The sequence below is a fragment of the Aythya ferina genome (assembly GCF_964211825.1).
Source record: "Aythya ferina genome assembly, chromosome: 1".
Taxonomy (NCBI): Eukaryota; Metazoa; Chordata; class Aves; order Anseriformes; family Anatidae; genus Aythya; species Aythya ferina.
The window spans coordinates 29,329,016-29,350,249 of NC_140296.1; the positions used below are offsets into that span (position 1 = coordinate 29,329,016).

General features: G+C 40.2%; 2 protein-coding genes across 9 annotated transcripts in view; one reads left to right on the forward strand and one right to left on the reverse strand.

Annotated features, from left to right (window-relative positions):
• RCBTB2 (RCC1 and BTB domain containing protein 2) overlaps nucleotides 1–9,523 on the forward strand; it is a 33,452-nt gene extending 23,929 nt beyond the window's left edge. For all 6 annotated transcript variants that reach the window (XM_084529623.1, XM_084529622.1, XM_084529624.1 and 3 more), the window contains 4 exons: nucleotides 995–1,121; nucleotides 1,632–1,768; nucleotides 2,193–2,323; nucleotides 5,850–9,523. In XM_084529623.1, coding sequence (XP_084385749.1) covers nucleotides 995–1,121; nucleotides 1,632–1,768; nucleotides 2,193–2,323; nucleotides 5,850–5,990 — 536 coding nt within the window. In that variant the 3' untranslated portion in view covers nucleotides 5,991–9,523. The remainder of the gene's footprint in view (nucleotides 1–994; nucleotides 1,122–1,631; nucleotides 1,769–2,192; nucleotides 2,324–5,849) is intronic.
• Nucleotides 9,524–10,669: 1,146 nt separating this feature from the next.
• The window catches only part of RB1 (RB transcriptional corepressor 1), a 78,690-nt gene continuing 68,125 nt past the window's right edge, over nucleotides 10,670–21,234 (reverse strand). For all 3 annotated transcript variants that reach the window (XM_084529581.1, XM_084529582.1, XM_084529583.1), the window contains 10 exons: nucleotides 18,555–18,673; nucleotides 17,919–18,064; nucleotides 17,090–17,235; nucleotides 16,275–16,379; nucleotides 15,180–15,293; nucleotides 14,925–15,091; nucleotides 14,455–14,485; nucleotides 13,973–14,115; nucleotides 13,501–13,550; nucleotides 10,670–12,297 (listed from right to left, as the gene is read on the reverse strand). In XM_084529581.1, the coding sequence (XP_084385707.1) occupies nucleotides 12,224–12,297; nucleotides 13,501–13,550; nucleotides 13,973–14,115; nucleotides 14,455–14,485; nucleotides 14,925–15,091; nucleotides 15,180–15,293; nucleotides 16,275–16,379; nucleotides 17,090–17,235; nucleotides 17,919–18,064; nucleotides 18,555–18,673 (1,095 nt within the window). In that variant the 3' untranslated portion in view covers nucleotides 10,670–12,223. The remainder of the gene's footprint in view (nucleotides 12,298–13,500; nucleotides 13,551–13,972; nucleotides 14,116–14,454; nucleotides 14,486–14,924; nucleotides 15,092–15,179; nucleotides 15,294–16,274; nucleotides 16,380–17,089; nucleotides 17,236–17,918; nucleotides 18,065–18,554; nucleotides 18,674–21,234) is intronic.

Genomic DNA, 21,234 nt, shown 5'->3' on the forward strand with positions numbered 1-21,234 from the left:
GGCTGATTCATGTAAACATGTTTGTCAGTTTTAAGCTCTAAATAAAAGGATCTCTGGTGCATTTAGATTTGAAAATTGGCTTCACCTCTGCACACTGCAGAATCCTTCAAACTGTTAACCGCAGAGCTTCAGCTTTGCCTTGGTTGTTAAAATCCCTGTACTTGGTAGCAGAGATCTGAAACCACGCCATACAAAAGAAGTAACAGTAGTTCTGCAGTACGGTAATTTCAGAAGGATTTTTACTGCAATTTCCTTGCTTTTTTTCCCCTCATCCTTTCATCTGTAATCCAAAGCACTTTTGTAATCATTGTCCTTTCTGTGGAGACAGTTTTCAAGGCTGCCTGTTAACTTTATAATGCAAGTGTCATATGCACAGTGGGATGTACATACATATGAGGCACACAGGAATCTAGAGACAGGGATACAAAGAATTTTTTCTAATACCATAACTCAAGGAAGAACACTCTGAATAGGCTGGTAACTGCTGGTATTTACCTTTAAGGGTATTGTACTGGACAGTTTCATATCTAATGGTCCTCTTCTGCTTTAAGATAATGTCTCCTCATGTGACTATTTCAGATAATCTTACTCTGAACTTTATTGACTTTTGGGGCATCTTATAATAAGCAACACCCTTTATCTGGAATAATTTAGCCAGTAACAACTGATAGCATTTGCTATCAGACACAGTGTTAAACTTCTAAGACTATTAAATTATTTTTTTCTGGCCTTGTACAGATGAGGTAGAGGAGTGGGACATGCTTTTTGTGTCTGAAGCATATTTTGTTTGGAACAGGAAACCAGTAAGGACTGAAAGCTGCCCCTTATTTGCTTTCCTAGATGTTTATACTGAGCATGTTTTTATGTTTGGTTAGTTTTTAATAGCCTCACAGAAAAGTTCTATTAAGAATGTTAATTGCTGACAGATCCACAGGATGTTATCATGAGTGATATCAGTATTACCACTCACTATCAATTACCCTTTTTATCCTAGAGCCTGACGACCATCTAACAGTAGCCCAGTCACTGAAGAAGGAATTTGACAACCCTGAAACTGCAGACCTGAAGTTTCTAGTGGATGGAAAATACATCCACGTCCATAAAGTTCTTCTCAAAATTAGGTAAGGCACAAACTGTATACTTTACCACAAACTAAACCATATAGTTACGTCCACTGTGCTGAGTAATGACTGCTTGAAAATCTTGACTTTGTACAAACTCCCTTTTGCTTTAAAAGAAAAGCATATTCTGATGTGTAACATTTGGAAATGAAGTGGCATATGGGATGAAAGAGTCATATCTAAAGTACTGACAACTTCTTTTCGCTCCTCACTAGATCATGTTGGAGAAGGCAGGTTGAAATGTGAGAATTGTCTAACGTAATTTAAACTTTATCTGTTACAAGCCAGGTAATCAAATTAATAGTTCATATATAACTTTAAGAACAGGACTTCAGAAATACATGGAACGTCCCTAAAGATATTGTAAATAGAAAGGGAGCCTGCTATAAAATATAGCTAAAGTTTATGGTGGTGTACTTGGTCTGTTTTGACTGCTTTTTGTTTGTTTGTTTGTTTACCAACATTTTACTGCTGTTCATCTTTCATGCTTAACTCTTTCTTGTTTTGTAGGTGTGAACATTTTCGATCCATACTGAATAATGATGATGAAATTATAGAAATGAGTGAATTTTCTTATCCCGTTTACCGAGCCTTCCTGGAATACCTGTATACAGACAGTATTAGGCTCCCTCCTGAAGATGCAATAGGTATTGGCCGTAAATGGAACTCAGGGTTACTGTTTCTGAGAAGTTAATTTGTGCCTCCTAACAGGATGAGGAAAGCAGGGCTTGTTAATTTTTGTTTTTCTAGCATTTCCATCTTCTGTTAGGCAAGTGACAGGAAGAAGCAGCTGGAGACATGCCCAAGGAGAATGAGTGGGGGGAAGGAATAAGATCCAAAGCTAACATTCAGAAAGAACTCATTGCTTCTGATCTGAAAAACTGCTTTGTTCTTACAAGTGTCCCTTTTAGATATGTCATTCAAAGACCTTTAAAAAGGCACATGATCACCAGGGGGGAAAATAGAATAAGTCTGATCAATTGAGCTTAAAACTATAAAGTAATTGATTAATTTGAATAGAAATGCATATTTTTTGCACCAGGATAGCTAAAGATGTATGACTTTTCACAGGACTGCTAGATTTGGCAACACTCTATAGAGAAAACCGATTGAAAAAGCTTTGCCAGCAAACAATCAAACAAGGCATTTGTGAAGAGAACGCGATTGCTCTTCTGTCTGCCGCTGTCAAGTATGAAGCTCAGGTAGGGGGAACTTCTCTTCAGGCAAACAGTTCCTTTCTCAGAAATGAAACTGTTACAATATAAACCTAACTGCATTTAATGTATGAGTCACGTTTACTTGCAATTGCCCTTTCTGACTTCCCAGACGTGTTTTGCTTTATTTAACCTATAAAAACTGCAGCTGCCAGCGATACCTTCCTGACCTGTTGGCTTACAGCCGTGAGTCAGGATCCTTAACCTGCTTGCTGCCTGCTCGTGCAGCACTGCGTGGCGAGCACATTTTTCACTTCTCCACCTTTGCGTTCTCCACCTGCTCGTTTTGTCTGTTTGTAGCTGGTACAGTCATCCTGGCACCACCCTGTACAAACAGTGGGAGAATTTACCTGTGAAGTCCTTCCCTGTTTATGCTTGTGCTTGTATCAAAAATCCATTTTTCACTGCGTTACTTACAGAGAATTGTGCTGTCATGCCACAAATTACCCACTGTTAACTCCTCTCTCCGTATCCTGTCCTCTGGTCTGCCCTTGGCTCTGGAATGTTTCACTGGCACTCAACCTGTCATCAGCAGTACTGCCAGCACTTTATTTCTAAACAGACAAATATTTTGAAAGATGTTTTGCTTTTCTCAGCTTCTTAATGCTATGCTGACCGTGGGAATGATGATGTGGTGGGTTTTGTTACTCAAGAAATCCACGTGTCTATTTCAGACTTAAAGCAATTGTTAATACCTGAGCAGTTTAGTTGGCTATGGAGAAGTCCTGATCTTTCTGTTCAAGGTTTCTTTTGCTGTACAACAATAAACTAAGATAGCCAAACAGAGAATTTGACCTTTCAGAAGAGCCAAAATACATAGTTGGTAACATTATTTTTTTAATTATACATTTTCCTTTTGCTTTTACCTGGTTGTGAGATGCAGATGCTTAAAATAAGATGCGTTGATAGATGGTTCCAGGCATAGGAAGCAAGTAGAGAGAAGGAACTGAAACAAAAACTGAGTTAGAAATGTTGCAGTAACCTGTGCTGTATGGCATTAGTAAATGAGAAAAATCCATGTTGGGCTTGCAGAGAGGAGGCTGGAAGTTTACAGTGAGTTTTGTAAACGAAGAGGGGATAACATCAGGTCAGTAGATGATGAGATTAACAGCTGCTGGTAGAGAGATGAAGTCAGACTTAACCAAAGCATCAAGACTAATAATCAGTACTGGAAGGCATGAACAACTGAGGCAAAAAGAGAGGAATTGTAGTTTCGACGTGTTGTGGAGGTAGAAGCCCCGAGTAACGGGAGAAGCTGGAGAGGAGAGGAGGACCGAGTGATTTCATTCTCCTAAGAGCAGAAATTTTCAGTACAAGTTTATTCTGGAGTTTCTCTTCCTAGAAACTTCTCACCAGTTTGGAACATCTCAAAAATCGAAGTAGCTGTAGTTGACCTGTGTCAGGTGGAGTAATTGCAAATGTATTTAGGTGTACTGGGAAGTAATGAAACTAGCCTGGACAAAGTAGTAGAGATTTGTCAGAAAAACAATAAATGACTGGCTAGATGACTATCTATATGCTATCCTCCTCTTCCTCCTGTGATTCAGTGTTTTATTCTGCATACTGAATTGTTTTAAAATGTGTGTGATATTTTAACACAGTCATCAGCCAGCGAATTGGTTTACCCGCCCCTCGCGCAGCAGGTACAGGAGTAGGTGGCTGTCCTCCTCCCTACATCCACGTCTCAGAAAGGAATAGAGAACTGCTTTAGAAAAGTGCTGTAAAGACTTCTTTGTAGGGGATAACCTCTGTCTAGGGCGTTGTGAAGTAAGTCAGGGGACTTACATAGTCAACATGGGTTTGAGAACCGTCTGCAGTGTGTTGGCACTTCAGTCACAAACCGTCCAAAGGATGATGGAAAAGGGCGTGATAGCTTGGATGTTTGGAAAGGGAGAATTAGTCCTTTTTGTGGGCTTGGGGTTTTTGATTTTGGGTGTGGTTGTTTTTTTTGGTCATCAATGTGAACACTGCAAGTGACAGATTACAGTGCTGTGCTTATCTGCCGTCAGCAAGAACATCAACTGAAGGCTTGCTTGGCTATTGTACGCGTCTGGTAGGATCAAAAATTCTTGATAAAATTTTATTCTATCCTCAGGAAGTACAAAGGTCATCTGCTACAAAATATTTTAGGTTTATTTCTAATGCACAATGTGGAAAATTTTAGGTTGATCATCTTCAATATAACAGAATTAGTTAGAAAGATAGCATTTCTTGAAATGGAGAAATTAGTCACTAGAATTCTCTGGTATCATGGTCATCTTCAATCAGTACCAGAAATGCAGCTGCTGTTCACTTTATTTTAATGTGGAAGTTTGCACACTGACTGTAAAGCAACATCTAATTACCCAGATAATGGCAGCAGCACTCCAGAGGTGTACTGAAATCGGAGCTGTTGGTGACTTTGATCTTCGTTCTACACTTTTTCTTCTTTTCTCACCCCTCTTCTTGCTGTGTCCTCTGTCAAAGCTTTAGTTACGTCTTGGAAAAGGCACAGACTTGAAGTCTCAGTCTAAGAAAAAGGTTTCCAAGGGAAATGCACCAGTGTTCTGCTGCATTTCTTTGTACAGGCTGCAAAGTTTGTGTAGATTACTTAGAATAAAATTGGCGTGGATTAAAAGCCCTCTTTTTGCTCTTAACTTCCACGAGTTTATAGCTCATGGATTATACCACCATTTAGGTTTGCCTTGCAGCTGTTCCCAGCTGTGCTTGCTGCAGAAGGTGATTCATTTTCCTTCAGCAGCAAGTTGTTACCAGCTGAGGTTTCCTCAGGTAACCAACTGACCCAGTGGGTGGAGAGAAGGATTGCCACTGTTGTGAGCAGTCTGAGTAGACAGCATTTGAGGAGTAAAACCACAGTCGTATGGCTTAATGGCTCGTACCCATCTTGTCCTGAATATCTGAACGTCTTTCTACAGCAGGACCGTGATAAGACAGAACATTTCTGCTGTCTGGGAATCCCAGTACCTGGAGAGGGACATAAAACTCCAAGGCTGACCACAAAAGACACACAGATCCTAACATAGTTTGTGTTCAGTGAGCAACAGCTAGCTAGGAATCTCAATTCCTAAATGCTTTCTCTGTTATATCATTTTTTTGCTTTTATTTTCAGAAAGACTGGGGTATCTGTTGGTTTTCACAGGACCACCCCTGAATTCAGTGCAGGAAGGAGTCACTGATGCTCTAGTAGGTGTATGCAGGGAAAGCTGATGGTGTCAGTTACTAATAACCTTTTCTAACGAGCTCAGTAACTATGATGGAGTCCTAGAGTCAATTTAGGTGGCTGCTCTTGGGTTTTGTGTTTATTTTTTTCAGAGGGGGCTTATTGAACAGTTTATATTGACAAATTTCATCCTATCGTTTGTGATCTAATGAAGCTGATCAACAAAAGGGATTGGTAATGTGAGAGACCCGGTACATTGTCTGCTAATTAAATGATAGATTTGAAACAGGAAAATAATGATGATAATGTTGCTGTTGGTCATTCAAATTACAAATGAACTCAATCTGTTCCTAGGACTTGGAAGAATTTTGCTTCAGATTTTGCATAAATCATTTGACTGTTGTTACACAAACGCAAGGCTTTGCAGAAATGGACCATGATCTCCTGAAGAACTTCATTAGCAAAGCAAGCAGAGTGGGAGCATTCCGAAACTGAGACCCGAGCACCACCAAGCTGAAGAGCACATCCTCTTCCCTCCTGGAAACACTTCTCCTTGAAGAGCTTACCCATGGTCAGAACGTGCAGAGGTGTGGAAACAAAGACTTGGTATCCACCAGCTTTGGAAGTGTCTCCAAGTCTGCTAACGTACAGCTTTTGGGAAGATGCCTTCCAGCAGAGATGTATGGGAAGAGTTCACTGGCAACAGCCAGAATTTGACAGCAAAATCTAATACAGTAACTTCCTTTGCCCACGTAAGCAAACTAAGCTGTCATTATCTCGCCTATTTTGATTATTTGCCTTTTGTTTTTTGTATCTGGATTTTAAGGGGCAGTGACATGTTTGCTGCTAAAACTTCTCTAGTGTACTTCTGTCACCAAACTAAGTTATTATGCCATAGTGGGCTTCTTTGTGCCTGGTTTATCATCCAGTGAAGATAGAAACTTGCTTTTCCAAATACGTGGCAAAGTAACATCCATTTTGTTGAGCGGAGAGGCTTTAGATTGGCAGGAGCTTTTGTCTCACTACACGTTCATTTAGAGTGTAAATACTTAAACCATGAAGAGCTTCAGCTGGGTGTCACAGGATATAGTTCCTGGCAGTTATGCCCATTGTTCTAGACAATGACAAAACCCTTCCTCTCCTTTACACCAAGCACGTTCCCTGGCAGCCCAGTGGGGCAGTAAACATTCAGTAGTATCAGTCTGGACACAAATTACTGATTTCGGAGTGTTTCTGAGCACTCTGAAAAACATCTGCTTGCTCGTTACTAAGAACAAGAAACCCGAATGAAATCTCCAGGAAAGGGAAGTTCCACTTGAGGTTTGTTTGTTTATTCTTGTCTTAGTGCCTGTCTCCAGACAGATCATTTTTACGAAAAGTGGAGAAAGAAAGAAGATAATTTTAAAATGAAAAAAAAATCGGTCTTAAGATAAAATCATGGAAGTGAGACTCAGGCTATTTGCTGTCTGGGACACTTTGTTCAAATACATTGTCGTAGGTTCTCCACTGGTCCCTCGGGGTGACCACGCCACTGCATTACATGGTGTTTTAGGTGAGAGGCGTTGCCCTCTGGACGTGCCTCTCGTATCGCTGACCTGTGAGGGTGACGGGATGGCTCACGTGGAGCAGGTACCTGATTCCTCGCTGCCTACAGTGAGCAAAGATGAAATCCTGCTTCGTGTTACGCGGAGCAGGGCTGCCCCTTTACAGAAGATGCTGAGCTCATGAAGCAGTTACAATTGTTTAACAGGCAACTGTAAATTAACGCTGAGAAATTATTTCTCTTAAAAGACCGTGTGAAGTGGCTTTAAGGGCCTTTTGTGGCATTTTACAAATGCAGCAGGTCAGAAGCTGGCTGTCTAGGCTCAGTGCACTGATAGATGTTGTGCAACCTTCACTCAGACCTTGCTCTCACACAGAATCCCTTGCTGACTTACTCTTATCCTCACGTGTGGTTTCCAAGAACCACATTTAATTCCCTTAAGTGATCTCAGCTTCATTTCATCATTTCTGCGGTCCTTGACCATGTCAGGTTATTATTTCTCAAGCAATTGTATTCCTTGAGGAGGAGGAAGAGGAGAAGCAAGTCTGGAGAGAAGACAAGGCGGAGGAGCGAGTAGTTCCCCTTTTCACATCAGGCTCTGGGGATGTGATTGGATGGGTGAGGCGTGCAGTCAGCAAAATTTACATAGGAAGAGGGCTGTAAGCAAATTAATTTGGAAAACTGCTCTGGTTAACAAACAAAAATCACTTCTGTTTTCAAACCATCACTAGAAAGATACTGGATTATCTACAGCTACCACGCTTTTTTCCCCCATCCCTTGATCATACAGCTTTGTCCAGCAGCGTAACTGCATCCTTCAGCAGCTCTGTCACTATTTTATATTCAAACAGAACTGGGCAAAACTTTGCAGTACATAATGCAGTTTCATCAAAACCACAACTTCCCTCTGGGGGGGTCGAGATCTGTTTCGATAATTGTGTGTTGAAGGGCACTTGATGCAGGCACACAGATAAAACAGCATTCAGATCGGGGCACAAGTTTACTGCAAACCTCGTGGGTTTTGGTTAAAACATCTTTGCCCAGCATTAATGCTATCAGGAACACAGATACAAGGCAATGCCACATGAGCTGAGGCTGGGGAATTCCAAACATTTTGGCTGAGTCAGGAATGGACGGGGTGAAGCCTTTGTCCCCCCTCACCCCAGGGCCCGAGACCCGCCTGGGTAGTTACAAAATGATGAGTTCAAAAAATGTATGATAAAAGTCTCTCCAAATAGTCCCGTTGTTTTACTTCATGAGCCCAAACTGGCAAAATGAACTCTCCATTTTATTTATTTATTATTCAACACCTGATCAAAGCCATTCTCTGCTCAATGAAGAGCCTGGCTCCCCGGGGATCCCACTCCCCAGAGTTAGCACCACCACTCCCCTGTGCTGGCTCAGGCTCATAACGCAGTGGTTCAACATCCTGAGAGCCCCAGACAGAAACTACTGCAGTCAAAGTGGTGTTTTCTCACTGATGCATTTTTTTGGCTTAATAGGACCAATCGTGCCTTTGGTTGTTCTCGTGCATTGTGATTTTTTATCCCAATTCATTTTCCTCCTGCTCATCATTTCCCACCTCCCGTACACGTTAAAGCTTAGCTGTAGTTTCAGAACAGCTGCCAAAGCCTGTAATTTTGAGAGGAAGCATCTCCGGACTGAGAGAAGGTGATCCTAAAGATCTCCTATGTCCATGGTGGCTTTTATTCAGGCAGTGTGTATCATTTGACCTGGATGTGACAGTACTTTATTCATAGAGACGTTTATTTATTTATTTGTTAACCATCATTTGCATGCACTTTCCTTGGCACTTACAGGTCAGTGTTTAAAGAAACAAACTGGCTTAAGTGGTTAAATTTGGATGCTTGTGCATAAACGTGCTTGAAACCCAATCACGGGATGCTTTAGAAGAAATTAAGGATGCATTTTACCATTGTACGATTGTCTGCAAAAAGACATACATTGTGGATCTTGGAGGTTAAGTACTTAATAAAGGGGTGGGTCTAGTTTTTTTTTTGGGACACCACAAACAAAAAGAGGTATTTGTTATGTGAAAATGTGGTCCTGCATAAAACGTGCCTGGGGTTGAAACTAAGAGAGATCTTCAACTGCTCAGAAAGGGAAACGCAGGTGGATCACTTTCTGAATCAAGTGGAATCGGGAAGAGAAGATAGGACAGGAATAGGATCGCTTAAAAGTTACATTACTGAAATTAAAGAGTTAGCACTGCGATGCCATTTAGTAGTTCTGTTATACCTGGTAACTCTGTAAAGTGCTGTTTTTATGTTATCTGAGTAATTTCCATGTGCTTTCCTTGTAAAACAAAGCATTTAATTACTCCGTAGAGACAGGACTTGCTGGGTACCACCTAATGATGTAGAAAGTTCACAGCCTGAACATAAAAATGTTTTGATTACTCGTTTCTTAATAAACTTGCCTGGTTTTAACAGACCATTAATAAAAATGTCATAGTATTTAAAAAGAGCGAGTGGGATTTTTTTCTTTCTTTTCATCAGAAGAGAAGAAAGTCTGACATAACGTTTGCTCAGATTTATAAGCTGAGGTGGCTACATAGTTGGTAATGTGGGAAAAGAAGAAATAGAACAAAGATGCTATTTCAGAGGGAGATTAAATTAGAAGACCATTCGTGTTTTTAAGGAAAATAACTGCCACCAGATAAAGCAAGGGTAAGCAGAATGAAAACTGAGCCTGCAAAGCCAGAGGGCTGGAGAATTTGCAGCAGTTTCCACCTTTCAAATTAATGCCCCAGTGATTAAATGATTCATAAAACTGCTTCAGACCACCAAGAATTGCTTCTGAAAGAGATTTCAAAATCTGCTAAGAAGCTGCTAGCTGCAATATGCCTTTCTCTGCATGTGTATCTGCACAAGAAGATGTTTTTAGAGACTGGTGAGTTTGCAAGAGCACTTGTGTGCTCTCGGCATTATGTCATGCGTGTCAGTTCTGTAAATAGCCCCCCAGAGCTCTGACTCACCGGCACCCATCCACTCTGGCAAGGCAAAGACAGGAAGCGTGCATGGCTGAAGTGCCTGCAGCTGGACACCTGGCTGAGGAAGCGATGACAGCTCACGCTCCCGTTTTGACATCCTGGGCTATTTTCAGCAGTTCTGAGAAGAGAATTGGTGGTGAAAAGCAGGGCGGTGGTGCAGCGGTGCAAAAGCTTCTCTGTGCAGACAGGAACTGCTCCAAGGACTGCCTCAGGCACCCCTGCAAGGGCTGTGCCATGCAAAGCCCTCTCCTCGTCTAATAAAATTACCAACTATACGTCTTTGAAAAGCTATTTTATTTATCTTGAAAGGAGAGAAACTGATTAGTTGTATAAAATATTATCATACATTTGATGTAAAGCCTTCAGTCTGTTTGAGCAAAAAAAAATACATTGTCACAGTAAAGAAATAAGAGATCTGTTTGGTACTGGGCTCTGTAATGTTACCCCGGGGGATTCGCCAAAGGAGCACCGAGGAACTTCGACTGCTGTAACAGAGCTGAGGGATAGCGGCCCCAAAGCAACACACGTTCTGCTTGCAAAACTGCAAAAAGTGGAAAAATAAACGTAGGGTACTCTTAACGCTTCTGTACATCTTTCAGGAAGAAAGTTGAAGCCGTATTGAGACTAAAAAAATAACTCCATTTTATTTCAAAATTCAGTGACAAATCAAGGGTGCTGTTTGCAGCATTTTTAGTAGCTCTAGGGTTAGCTTCTGATCAACACCAGAACTGATCTTTAAAATGTACTACTGTAAGGACTCTAGGTTCAGCTATGCAATTTCTAAATAAGCTACCCAGAGATGTTTTAAGTTATTACTGTGTAAGGAACAGCTTTTCTACTATGACTGTGTTAGTTTAAGTAGCTGCAAAGGCTACATTTCATTTAAAAATGGGTAATTTAAAAGTGGGATCTCATTTACTTCTGTAAAAGTATCATTTCATATTTCTTCTTATTTGTACAAGGAAATAAGAGAGGCTTTCCTTAACTGGCTATTTTGCAAACCCTTTATCATTGCAAGAAAAAATCCAGTATCCAAATCAGTAATTTACAAATACATTGTAAAAAACAATTTTTTTTTTGGCTACTTGTAACTGTTCACAAGTTGCCTATTAAATTCTGCCTTTTTGGGGCCACGAAATTTGGGTTGGTGCAGATGCTGCCAACGGGAGACACGCTGCACTTTTAGCTAGCAGGCTATCTACTCTTACCTGAAACCCAACTTCTGACACAGCTTTCAGCTGTGGGAAATAGCTTTTGAGCCTGTTTTTCAACTTATTGGGTTTAGCTACAGTTAGATGAAAATCTGAAATCACTCCAAGAAAATCCCACGTCACTGATAACTGAGGTGTACCAGGCGCGACGTAGGCCTGTAGTGCTTTTTGTTTTAATTGAGATTTTCCAAGATATGAAAGAGCAAATCAAGTACTTTGCACCTGGGAATAAGTCTTGGTTTCTGGGACTCATTTAATGTGAAATTCACATTCAGTAAAATTCAAACTGGACAGATGGGCAGTGCCCTCTGAAGGAGCGGAGCGAGGGCTGGGACAGGAAAAATGCAAAACATTCTGGATCTGAGGTATGGGTTACTGGTTTCAGTAGTACAGCTACATAATGAGTTCACTTTGCTTTCTGGTTCTACTTCTGCAGTGAGATCCTGACCCTGCAAGACTGCTGTGCAGCTTAAGTTAATGAGAATTTGATCTACTAGTTATATACAGAGTCAAATCTTTGCAGTGTCTGGCCCCTAATTTTCAAAATTTGCAAATAATGCTTCGAGTTCCAATAATAAAAAGAAATCTAAGTAACAAAAATTAGTGCACTTCAAAACATTCTAGCTAACATTTCGCCTTTAGACAGAAAAATTCAATCCAAGAAGACTGAACTGGCTTAAATCAGTAATGTCGCAATAGGAAACTAAGACATTTTCCAAGTCTGTTTTTAAAATCCTCAAAAAAAAATATATAAATTAAATTCAGTGGCTTACATCGGATACATGCTACATCATAAGGCAAAAGTATCATGAAAAATATTTAAAAAATAAAAAAGTCCAAATGTTTTCAACTAGCAGTTTGGAATAAAAAGCGACTAAAAAAGCAACTCAATTAATGAAGGCTGTAAAACAGAAACAATCTAAGAGGGCCTGCAGCGCAGACCCTGGTCCTGAGAAGAATCTCACTTTTCTTCACTGGCTGAGGTATCGTTTCCATCGTTGAGTTTCTGCTTCTGCATTCTTGTTCGAGTGGATGCTACAAAAGAAGAAAGAATGAAATTGGCTCCTTCCTTCAGAATTATTTTGGATGGGATTATTTATTGTAAAAAACTGGTAATGATGCAAGGAATAGAAGCACACTAGCCTAAGTAACCAAACCTGCACTTTAAAAGAAATGCAAAATGTTATTTCAGCAATTCTTGCTCAGTTTATTTCACCACCTTACAGAATTCCACCCTTTCAGGGAAGTTCTCATGGCTGTTGTATCCTCACTTTTATCAGTCTTCATCCTTAGGACGAGCAAATGGACTGCTCTGTGTAGGGCTCTGCCTTGTCACCAGATAGACGGAATGGGTTACGCGACCCCCACATCCCAGCCCACGTAGCAAATTCCCTTTTCCCCCAGTGACATATGGACACAGCTGGCCATGGAACAGAGCACACCCCCTCTTAACCTCTGCCACAGGTAAACACTGAAGCATTTCCCCTACCCTAAAATAAACGAGAGGTGCCTGGTTCTGCAGTCACCCCTGTCCTGAGGAGCAATACCACCTAGGGAAGAATTTTTAACAGGCAAATCCGCTCAGCTGCACAGCTCGGGGATTCTACCAGAGAGTCAGTGTCTGGCCAAACCAAGAGCGCTCCTTCTCAGGAGTGGAAAATACAAACTCAGGTGTGGAAATGGAGCTGCTTCGTATTTCATAAGCTAGATTTTGAATTTTATTTGAAAAACGTTTAAAAAATTGAAAGAAAGGTTGATCTGCAGTAGAAGAAAAACAGTCTTGGGCATTCAAGTATAAAAGCAACACACAAAATTATGTACAATTTTCCTCAACTATACTGCAATGGCCTAAAAAGGTGTTCTGGTCAACTAATGCCGTTGCAATTACTACTGATTTCTACCTGCATGCTCTCAGTAAAGGATCTGTCATTACAACAAACAGGAAAGCCTTGGCAAACATTTAATTCCACTTCAAAAATTCTAATATTTAGGAAGACCAAGTCATGCTCCTTTTCTTACTCCCATGCAATAGCATTTGATGATATTAAATAGCATAGTGCCATAGAAAAGAGCCTTTTTTCATTCAATCATCTCCATTTTTTAAGAATAGGTGTAGCAAATATAAAAAGAGCAAGCACGGAAATGCTATCAGTGTTGAACAACGTTTTTATGAGTTGACACAAACTATTTTATGCAAGGCAGTCACTGCTGACAAGTTACTGAAAAAATAATACTCACTCATTTCTGCAAGCTTTTGTTGGAACTTGGACTCCTGGGGTAGGTGTTTACTGCAGACAGAAAGCATTTGAGTAAAGAGACGTTAAAAAATATCTATTTTTTTTATTTTTTATCCTGATAAACCTAACTGTAATCAGTATTAATTAATTTCAGTGCTATTGCCTTATTTTACAAAGATATGCTATTTTTTCTTCCAAAATAAACTCATGAGGTGATTGATTTCAACACTGAGGACAACAGCATGATTTAGATTTAGCACTCAGCAGAAATACCAGGATGCTGAATGTACAGGCACTGAACAAATCCTTGCTTTTGCCATCATGACACCAAGTGTCCTAATAAGTATTATGCTTCCAGCTCTCACTTTTTGAACTTCCACAACCATATATAGACATTGGGCTGCATTCTGAAGGCCCTGAGAACCAAACATCAATTGTTTCAGTTTACCAGAAGTCCAAGAACAATCTCTTACCTCCCATCTGCTTCATCTTGCCCTTCTATATCAAAGCGCAGCCTCTTCAGTGGCTTTGGAGCGTCGCTCACTTCGGCACCGCGCTTTAGCTGTCTCTCACTGTTGCACACCATCTGGTTTATTTTTTGAAACTTTTCAGAAGTCTGAAATGACACAAAAATAGGGAAAGAATCACCAATAAATCCTGCAACTACTCGAACTTCCCGGATTATCCACGACAATATTGCAAGTTCTAAAGCTGCAGCCTAAGAACTCTGCTTTTAAAATGTTTTGCATTTGATTTCAGTCATTGTGAAAGAAGGTAAAGTCTGAATATTTGAGAAAAGGTTAATAGTGCACCCCCTGTAATCCTTGTGCTTACAAATTCCATGAATTACTATATTAAATTAGAAACACTGGCTGGTTCTACAGCTGTCAGGAGGTTCTCTCATTCCTCCCGAAGTTACACGCATTCCAGATCAGACAAAAATTGTAAAACTCACCCCAAACGACTCTCCGATTGACACCAGAATTCTGCCAAATGAAGAACACAAGTGTTTCAGATTAAGTGACATTCCAGAACGAGACACAAAAACAGACATTAATTTAAACAGCTTCACATAAGACACTAACGAGCTCTCTTCCTCTCTGTGCCAACAGTGCAAACCCAAACCGCGCTTTGCCGTGTTCAGATCATTCATGTTTCCATTAGGGCCAGTGAAAACTCAATCGCCAAACCAACCGTCCCATACAGATAATTAACTAGAAACTGTGGCCTGAAAGAGTCTAAGGCCCAGCAGTCCATCCCCTATCAACAGGAGGACACTTCAGTGCTGAGTACCTGATGATCATCCCTTAATTAGATAACCTTCAGATGTTTGCTCATCAAATTATCTTGATAAACTACACCGTGCAGTTCTCTGGAGTCCCAACAACTTCACTTGGCTCACAGAAATGTTTGCAACCAACATACCGAGACCTCGGAGTCATCTTTGTGGGAGACTGAAATCCATCAGAGAATTTGTATGGGCTCTTCAAGGGCGAGATGTAGATGTTATTGCCAGCAGGGACACGCCGAGGAGAAGTGGAAAACTGGTAAGGGCTGCGAGGGACGTGTGGGATAGGTGACAGAGTAGGAGGCTATAAAATAATAAAATAATAATGTTTTAGTGTCTATATATTCCCATTCTGTTAAATAAGCAATACTGAACACAGCTAACAGCCTTACCCTGTTGGAGGCATACTGCAAAATGTTCGTTTTCAGTTTCTGCATAAACACCAAGTTGTAGAAGACTATAATGGAGTCGTACTGTTCTTCCCTGATAAGAACACGTTTGAAGGTCTGCATAGGGTGAGAAAGCCATACACGACAAAAAGAAAAAAGGCAAAAAAAATTACATTTGACAAACTCGTAACGCCATTCATAAACTTTGTGGCATGTGTCAGGTACCAGCCTTTGTAACTACTATTTCGGACTGTTTTTTTCCAAATACATATGAACATCAGTAGAGGTTCCTCCTTAATTAAGCAGCACATCCCTTTCTTTACTGTGAACATAGTTAATCAGTCCTATAACAATGTTCTCCAAATTTAAGCTCCATTTACTTTCACACATCCAATTGTCATTAAAAAACATGGCTTTGCTACTTTTGCTACTAGGATCGCCTTGCGAGGCTGAAAAACTCTTCATTTCTCACCTGACACGGATAAAACAATTCTTCAGGTTTGGAGATCGAGCTCAGGGATTTAGCCAAGACACATTGAGAAATTCTGCTACTAATAGGATGCTTACAGTTCAAAGAACTGTTTTTTTTTTCTACTGTAGCAACTTTTTACATTATAATTGAGCCTGTAACTTTAATAGGCCTCCCTACACTCACCTATTTGAAATATAACCACATTTTTATTGGAAATATCTACAGAAAGTAATCTATCTCCCCTCAACAGTCAATGGAAGTTAGGTAAATCTAAAGCAACTTGGGTTGTTTTTGTAAAATCCTGTTAGTACTGCATCTGAATCTTCCATCTAGTCTCCAAATAGAACCATAAACTGTTATTTAGTATCTCGAATTGAAAAGGCAGAATGAAGTTTGCCTTCTGAGAACTACTAACCTATCTGTGCAAGACGTTTAAAGAAACATTTAGTTTTCTAAGCTAGTTTTCAAGCTAGTTTTCTCATCCCCCAAATTAAGACAAAATTAAGCATTTGGAGAGTTTGTACTGAACATGAACATATGTATGCCTGGTTTTTCATTTTAGACAGAGAAAAACAAGTAAAAAATTTGTTTATCATACTGTATATCATATTAAAGAATTTCCATACCTCTTGGTTTGTATTGGGAAGCTCCTTGTATGCTGAAACTATTATCTTAAATCTAAGATCCACATTTTTTACTTTGCATATGCCATACATGGAACACATCATGATCTATTAAAGAAACAAGGAAAAAAAAAAACTCAAAATGCAGCATATTAATTTGGGCTTTTCACTTCAACTTTTGAAATCCTAATTTTTCTGTGATACTCTTCTGTGCTTTCATGTTTTTAAAACAGAAAGCAATTCTGGCTTCAGCGAGAGCAAAAGAAGCTTTGCTACTGACTTTGAAGCTTTCCTAATGGCTGTTCTTGAAATAAACAAAAAGCAAAAGCTCAGTTTAGAAGCCTTCTGTTACTGACTGTGCTCTGAAAGTCACCGTGCTATTCACCTTCATAAGAACTTTCAGAAAACATCAACTACTGTTCCCTCCACTTCTGTAGGACAATTAACTAATTGCAGCTGGTAATACCTTTTCAAACCCATTTCACAGACTGGAACTTTAGGGTCCAACAGCAAAACAAGGATTAGTCAAATATTTTGTCTTCCCAAAGAAAATTAGTATTTTCTTACACAAATTAACAGAAAATTTGGTCTCTGTTCATTATTTTGAAAATAGCCATAAATGGTATTTTGAGCATTTCAAAGTACTTAGAAACAAACCTGAGAAGATCAAAAATACACTTCACTAAGTGTGTAATTTCTGCTGTGAGTGATCAATAGGGAAATAAAAGCTCAGATCATAATTTTTAGCAGTTAAAGAATGCATAAGGAGCATTTTGTGCAGGAAAGCCTTTTGAAACTCTTTTTTTTTTTAGCGTTACCTGGTCCAAGTGTCTGTCTCTCATAAGCTCATATTCATTTTGCAGTGTGTGCTGGAAGAGGGTCCAGATCAAGGGTTCCAGGTCAGGATGTTCAGAGAGAAGCCGGAAGAACAGGGTATGTAATCGATTATAGGCCAGTAGATACACTTGAGGGATAGAAAAGAAAAATAAACTGAAACGGTAATAATAGGGGTATACAAAATAAGAGGAACATGATGGATGATGGACAGCAATTAAGTGTTTACCATCTCCCACTGTAAGAACTATGAGCTATCAAACCAACTAGTTAGGTTCAGAAGAAATGGAAGTGGACACATGGAAGTCCACACTGTACCATACTGCACATATGTCTATGTCGATTCAAAAGGTCTGGACAAGCATTTGGAAAATGAATCTACTGAGAGTTATTAAGCAGATATATCACAGAAAGCTCGGGAAAACCCCCAAGCTGGAAAAAGTCAAAGCTTAGAAAAGCATTCAGGGGAAGTATCACATAAGCTTGCCTATTTCTTAAGCTTTCTGTGACACTTATTTATGGTCACCGCTGGAAAAGGGATATCATGATAGACAAACCCTTCATTGAAGCCAATGTGGTCATTCTTACAAATAGTAGATAAGCTTTCAGCTGAAACTTAGTCTGTAGAGTGCACTCGTTAACCCGCTGGCACCATTTTACAATTTCTTTCTATAGCAGTTCCGTTAAGGGTTTGTATGGCCTTTTGCTACATATTTCTATCATTACCTCTTCAGAATGTTGAGCTCCAAAACCAGAAAAGGATAAATGACCAGAGGTAACTTTGTAACTTCGTTAAGTACAGAAGCTACAAACCTTTTTTGTAGAACAGAGAGAGGGAGGTAGATTTTTGTGGTTTCTGTGATTGAGAGCTTGCAGCTGGCTGAGCATCCGGATTGGAAGTAGCACTGTGAGGGTGTCCAGATGCTTTCTTCTTAGGAGATCTCACAGGAGAAAGATACCTGGAGATTTAACTTCTATTAAGCACTTAACATCACATGATAAAGGAATAATTTAAAAGGAATAATACTTGGACAGACTTTTCCCTCTCCCCCTATGAGACTAAATGAATTGGTACTATAACCAGTTATTCTCATATCAGAAATAAAAATTCAAATTATTGATTAAATACTGATCTGTATTCCTTCTTACTACAGCTCCAAGGAGCAAGAGAAATGTGTTAGTGATAGCACAGAGGACCTGCATCATCTTTCTCTCCTCCTTCCCCTCCTCTCACCGAACCCGTACCCATCCACTCACTCTGCTAACTAACCTACACCCAAAACCCAACTAACCTCAAGTCAGAACCATTTTACTGATAAGGGGACTTGTTTATTCCTGGACAAGTAAGGTAACAGTTTGCAATTACAAGTTCGATGGGGCTTGGATTTAAATATTAAGGGAGATATTAGCTGTACATTTCACTAGACACCAAGCGTGCACGTCACTTACAGGTCTGCTGCAGTGTGGTTATGTTGGAGAGGCACATTTAGAGTGGAGGCGGGCTCAGGCTGATCAGTCTGACCTTCTCGCTCTTTCGACTGCTTGATAAGATCAAACAGAGGTGAATCCTAGAAAAATCACAGTAGCAATACATTACACTGAGAAGAGTCATTGGACAGATTGTATTCCTTCCTAAAATGACCCCCAAAATATGCTCCTTTAATTAATGCTTTCAAATCCTTCAAAACACTCATGCTTTGTCTGCTAATATCAACCAATTTTAACTATTAAAATACATCAAACATTTTTTTTCTGTCCAATAGATACAAGTCAATTGCAGAGTTCAGACACAGCTGTCGTATTCTAAAGTCTCTTATTGATCCCTATTAAAAAGCCGTTCCTGAAGAGAAAAGTAAATGGCACATCAAGTATGAAGACAAAAGGTTGCGTTGTCAAAAAACACATGGGTGACTAGAAGATAACTGATGAAAGAAAGGGACTACTGCTGCTACAATGTCTGCCTAATATTTTACACGTGATAGATAACATACAAAACACAGTCAGAACTCATCTCATTGCACCAGGGACTATGCAGATCTCTGCAATACCATTTTTGGATGTGATTTTCCTAGGGCGACTTTTGGCAAGGGCTATATCACTCTGCAAGCATTAGATTTCTGCCCTTACGCCCAGCTAGGATCTTAAATACATGTAAAGTGACCTGATCCTGCTTTGGTAGCTTATCTCCAACATTACCCAGCTTTCAATAGGTAACCATGCTGATGGAGAGAAACTCCAAAACATCAATTTGACATTAAAGGACATATTTAACTTGAGGGGGAAAAAAAAGTCCACACATTTGGATTTTCAGTCAGTTATCTGTACTTTAGGCAAGGCAGCTGGAATAAGCTCGAACCTACTAAGACGTTGAATTAAGGAAGCAATGAAGAGAGGATGTAAGTGGAATGTGGATGGTTCTGGTCAAAGTAACGTTAGTACTACTGCTGACAACAGTAACAAACAGCACTCGTGCAGGAACAGAATCTCAGGCTTTTGCCATTTGTGTGTCACGTACAGGGCAGAATTCTGCTGAGACAGCAAGTCTTCACGGGAAAATAATTTGGCATTGAATTTAAACCTAATTTTGAAAACACAGGGTTGCTGGCTTCTGTTTTTTACACTTTTTTTAATCAGGACTCTCATCCTTGAGCTGAATGTTGCCTGCCAAGAAAGTAGCATCTGAAGTCCAGAAGCAACTGAACAACATCTTACAGAAAACCAGCTGCCTACTTAGAGCTGAAAGCAGTGTTAGTAAAGACAGGGTAGAAACAGAAATTCAGCTTTTTCCTCCAAATGGTCTCCTAAAAGCCACAAAATCAGTCAACACTTTGTACATAAAACGTCATCTGACTGTCCAAGGCCTGACTGATCCTACAAATGCATGTATTACTAACAAAATATCATGACAATGACAAACCTGTACAATAACAAATAGGAACATAGCATGCTGTTAAGCAAGCTGACGGTGATTCTTACTGGTTTTAATAGTATTAAAACCAGCATTAAGACCTCCTTTTAGTCTTATTTCTAAAAGAGCACTTTCTTTCTGAAGTGTGACAACTACAAACTCAGAGCAACAAGGTAAGAGCGGCTTGAGATTTACAATTCTTCACATTGTGTAATCTTTACATTAGGATTTTGGCAATACTGAAGCAGTTCCATCCATAACAGAAAAACATCAGTTACTGACTCATAACCACACAGTTATTTCTCCATCATTTCTCAACCAGATCTTGGACTGGCTTGCATCACCCTTCCTTGTATTTAGGAATGCACGTGCTTTCTCACTTCTCTTTCGGTGCTGCCCTTGATGAAAATGCAGACATGACCTCCATTTCTTATTCTTCTGGCCATTTGGCCCTGCTCTTTTTTATTATTCCCAACAGCATCTCACTACGCTCTGAAGAATCCAGGTTTTTTTCCTAGAGCAATCACTAATTCATTCTGAAAACATTTCTCGATTCCTTGACTAAGAGTAAATCCCACTTCATTTGTTTAACGTTTTAACTATAATGAGTGGAAAGCATTTTTTTAAATAAACATAAGTAGAAGAAAAGGGAATTGATACAGGGTGAGGAAGAGGTCAAGAAAAAGAAACAGAAGTCACAGTTTTTGAAGTTAGCACTTGAGACCAGAAGTTCTGGGTCCTCTTCTCAACCCTGCTCCAGTTTTCACTAAACAGTATGGTTTTATTAATCACATCATTTAATTGCAGAATCATAGAATATCCTGAGTTGGAAGGGACCCAAAAGGATCATCACGTCCAATCCTTGGCTCCACAAAGGACCACCCAAAAATCAGACCATGTGCCTGAGAGCACTATCCAAACACTTCTGGAATGCCAGCAGGCTCGGTGCCATGACGACCACTGCCCTGGGGAGCCTGTCCCAGTGCCCGCCCACCCTCTGGGTGCAGACCCTTTCCCTAACCCCCATCCTGACCCTCCCCTGTCCCAGCTCCATGCCGTTCCCTCGGGTCCTGTCGCTGTCCCCAGAGAGCAGAGCTCAGCGCCTGCCCCTCCGCTCCCCTCGTGAGGGAGCTGCAGGCCGCCATGAGGCCTCCCCTCAGCCTGCTCTGCTCGGGGCTGAGCAAACCCAGGGACCTCAGCCGCTCCTTTGGGCACTGACAG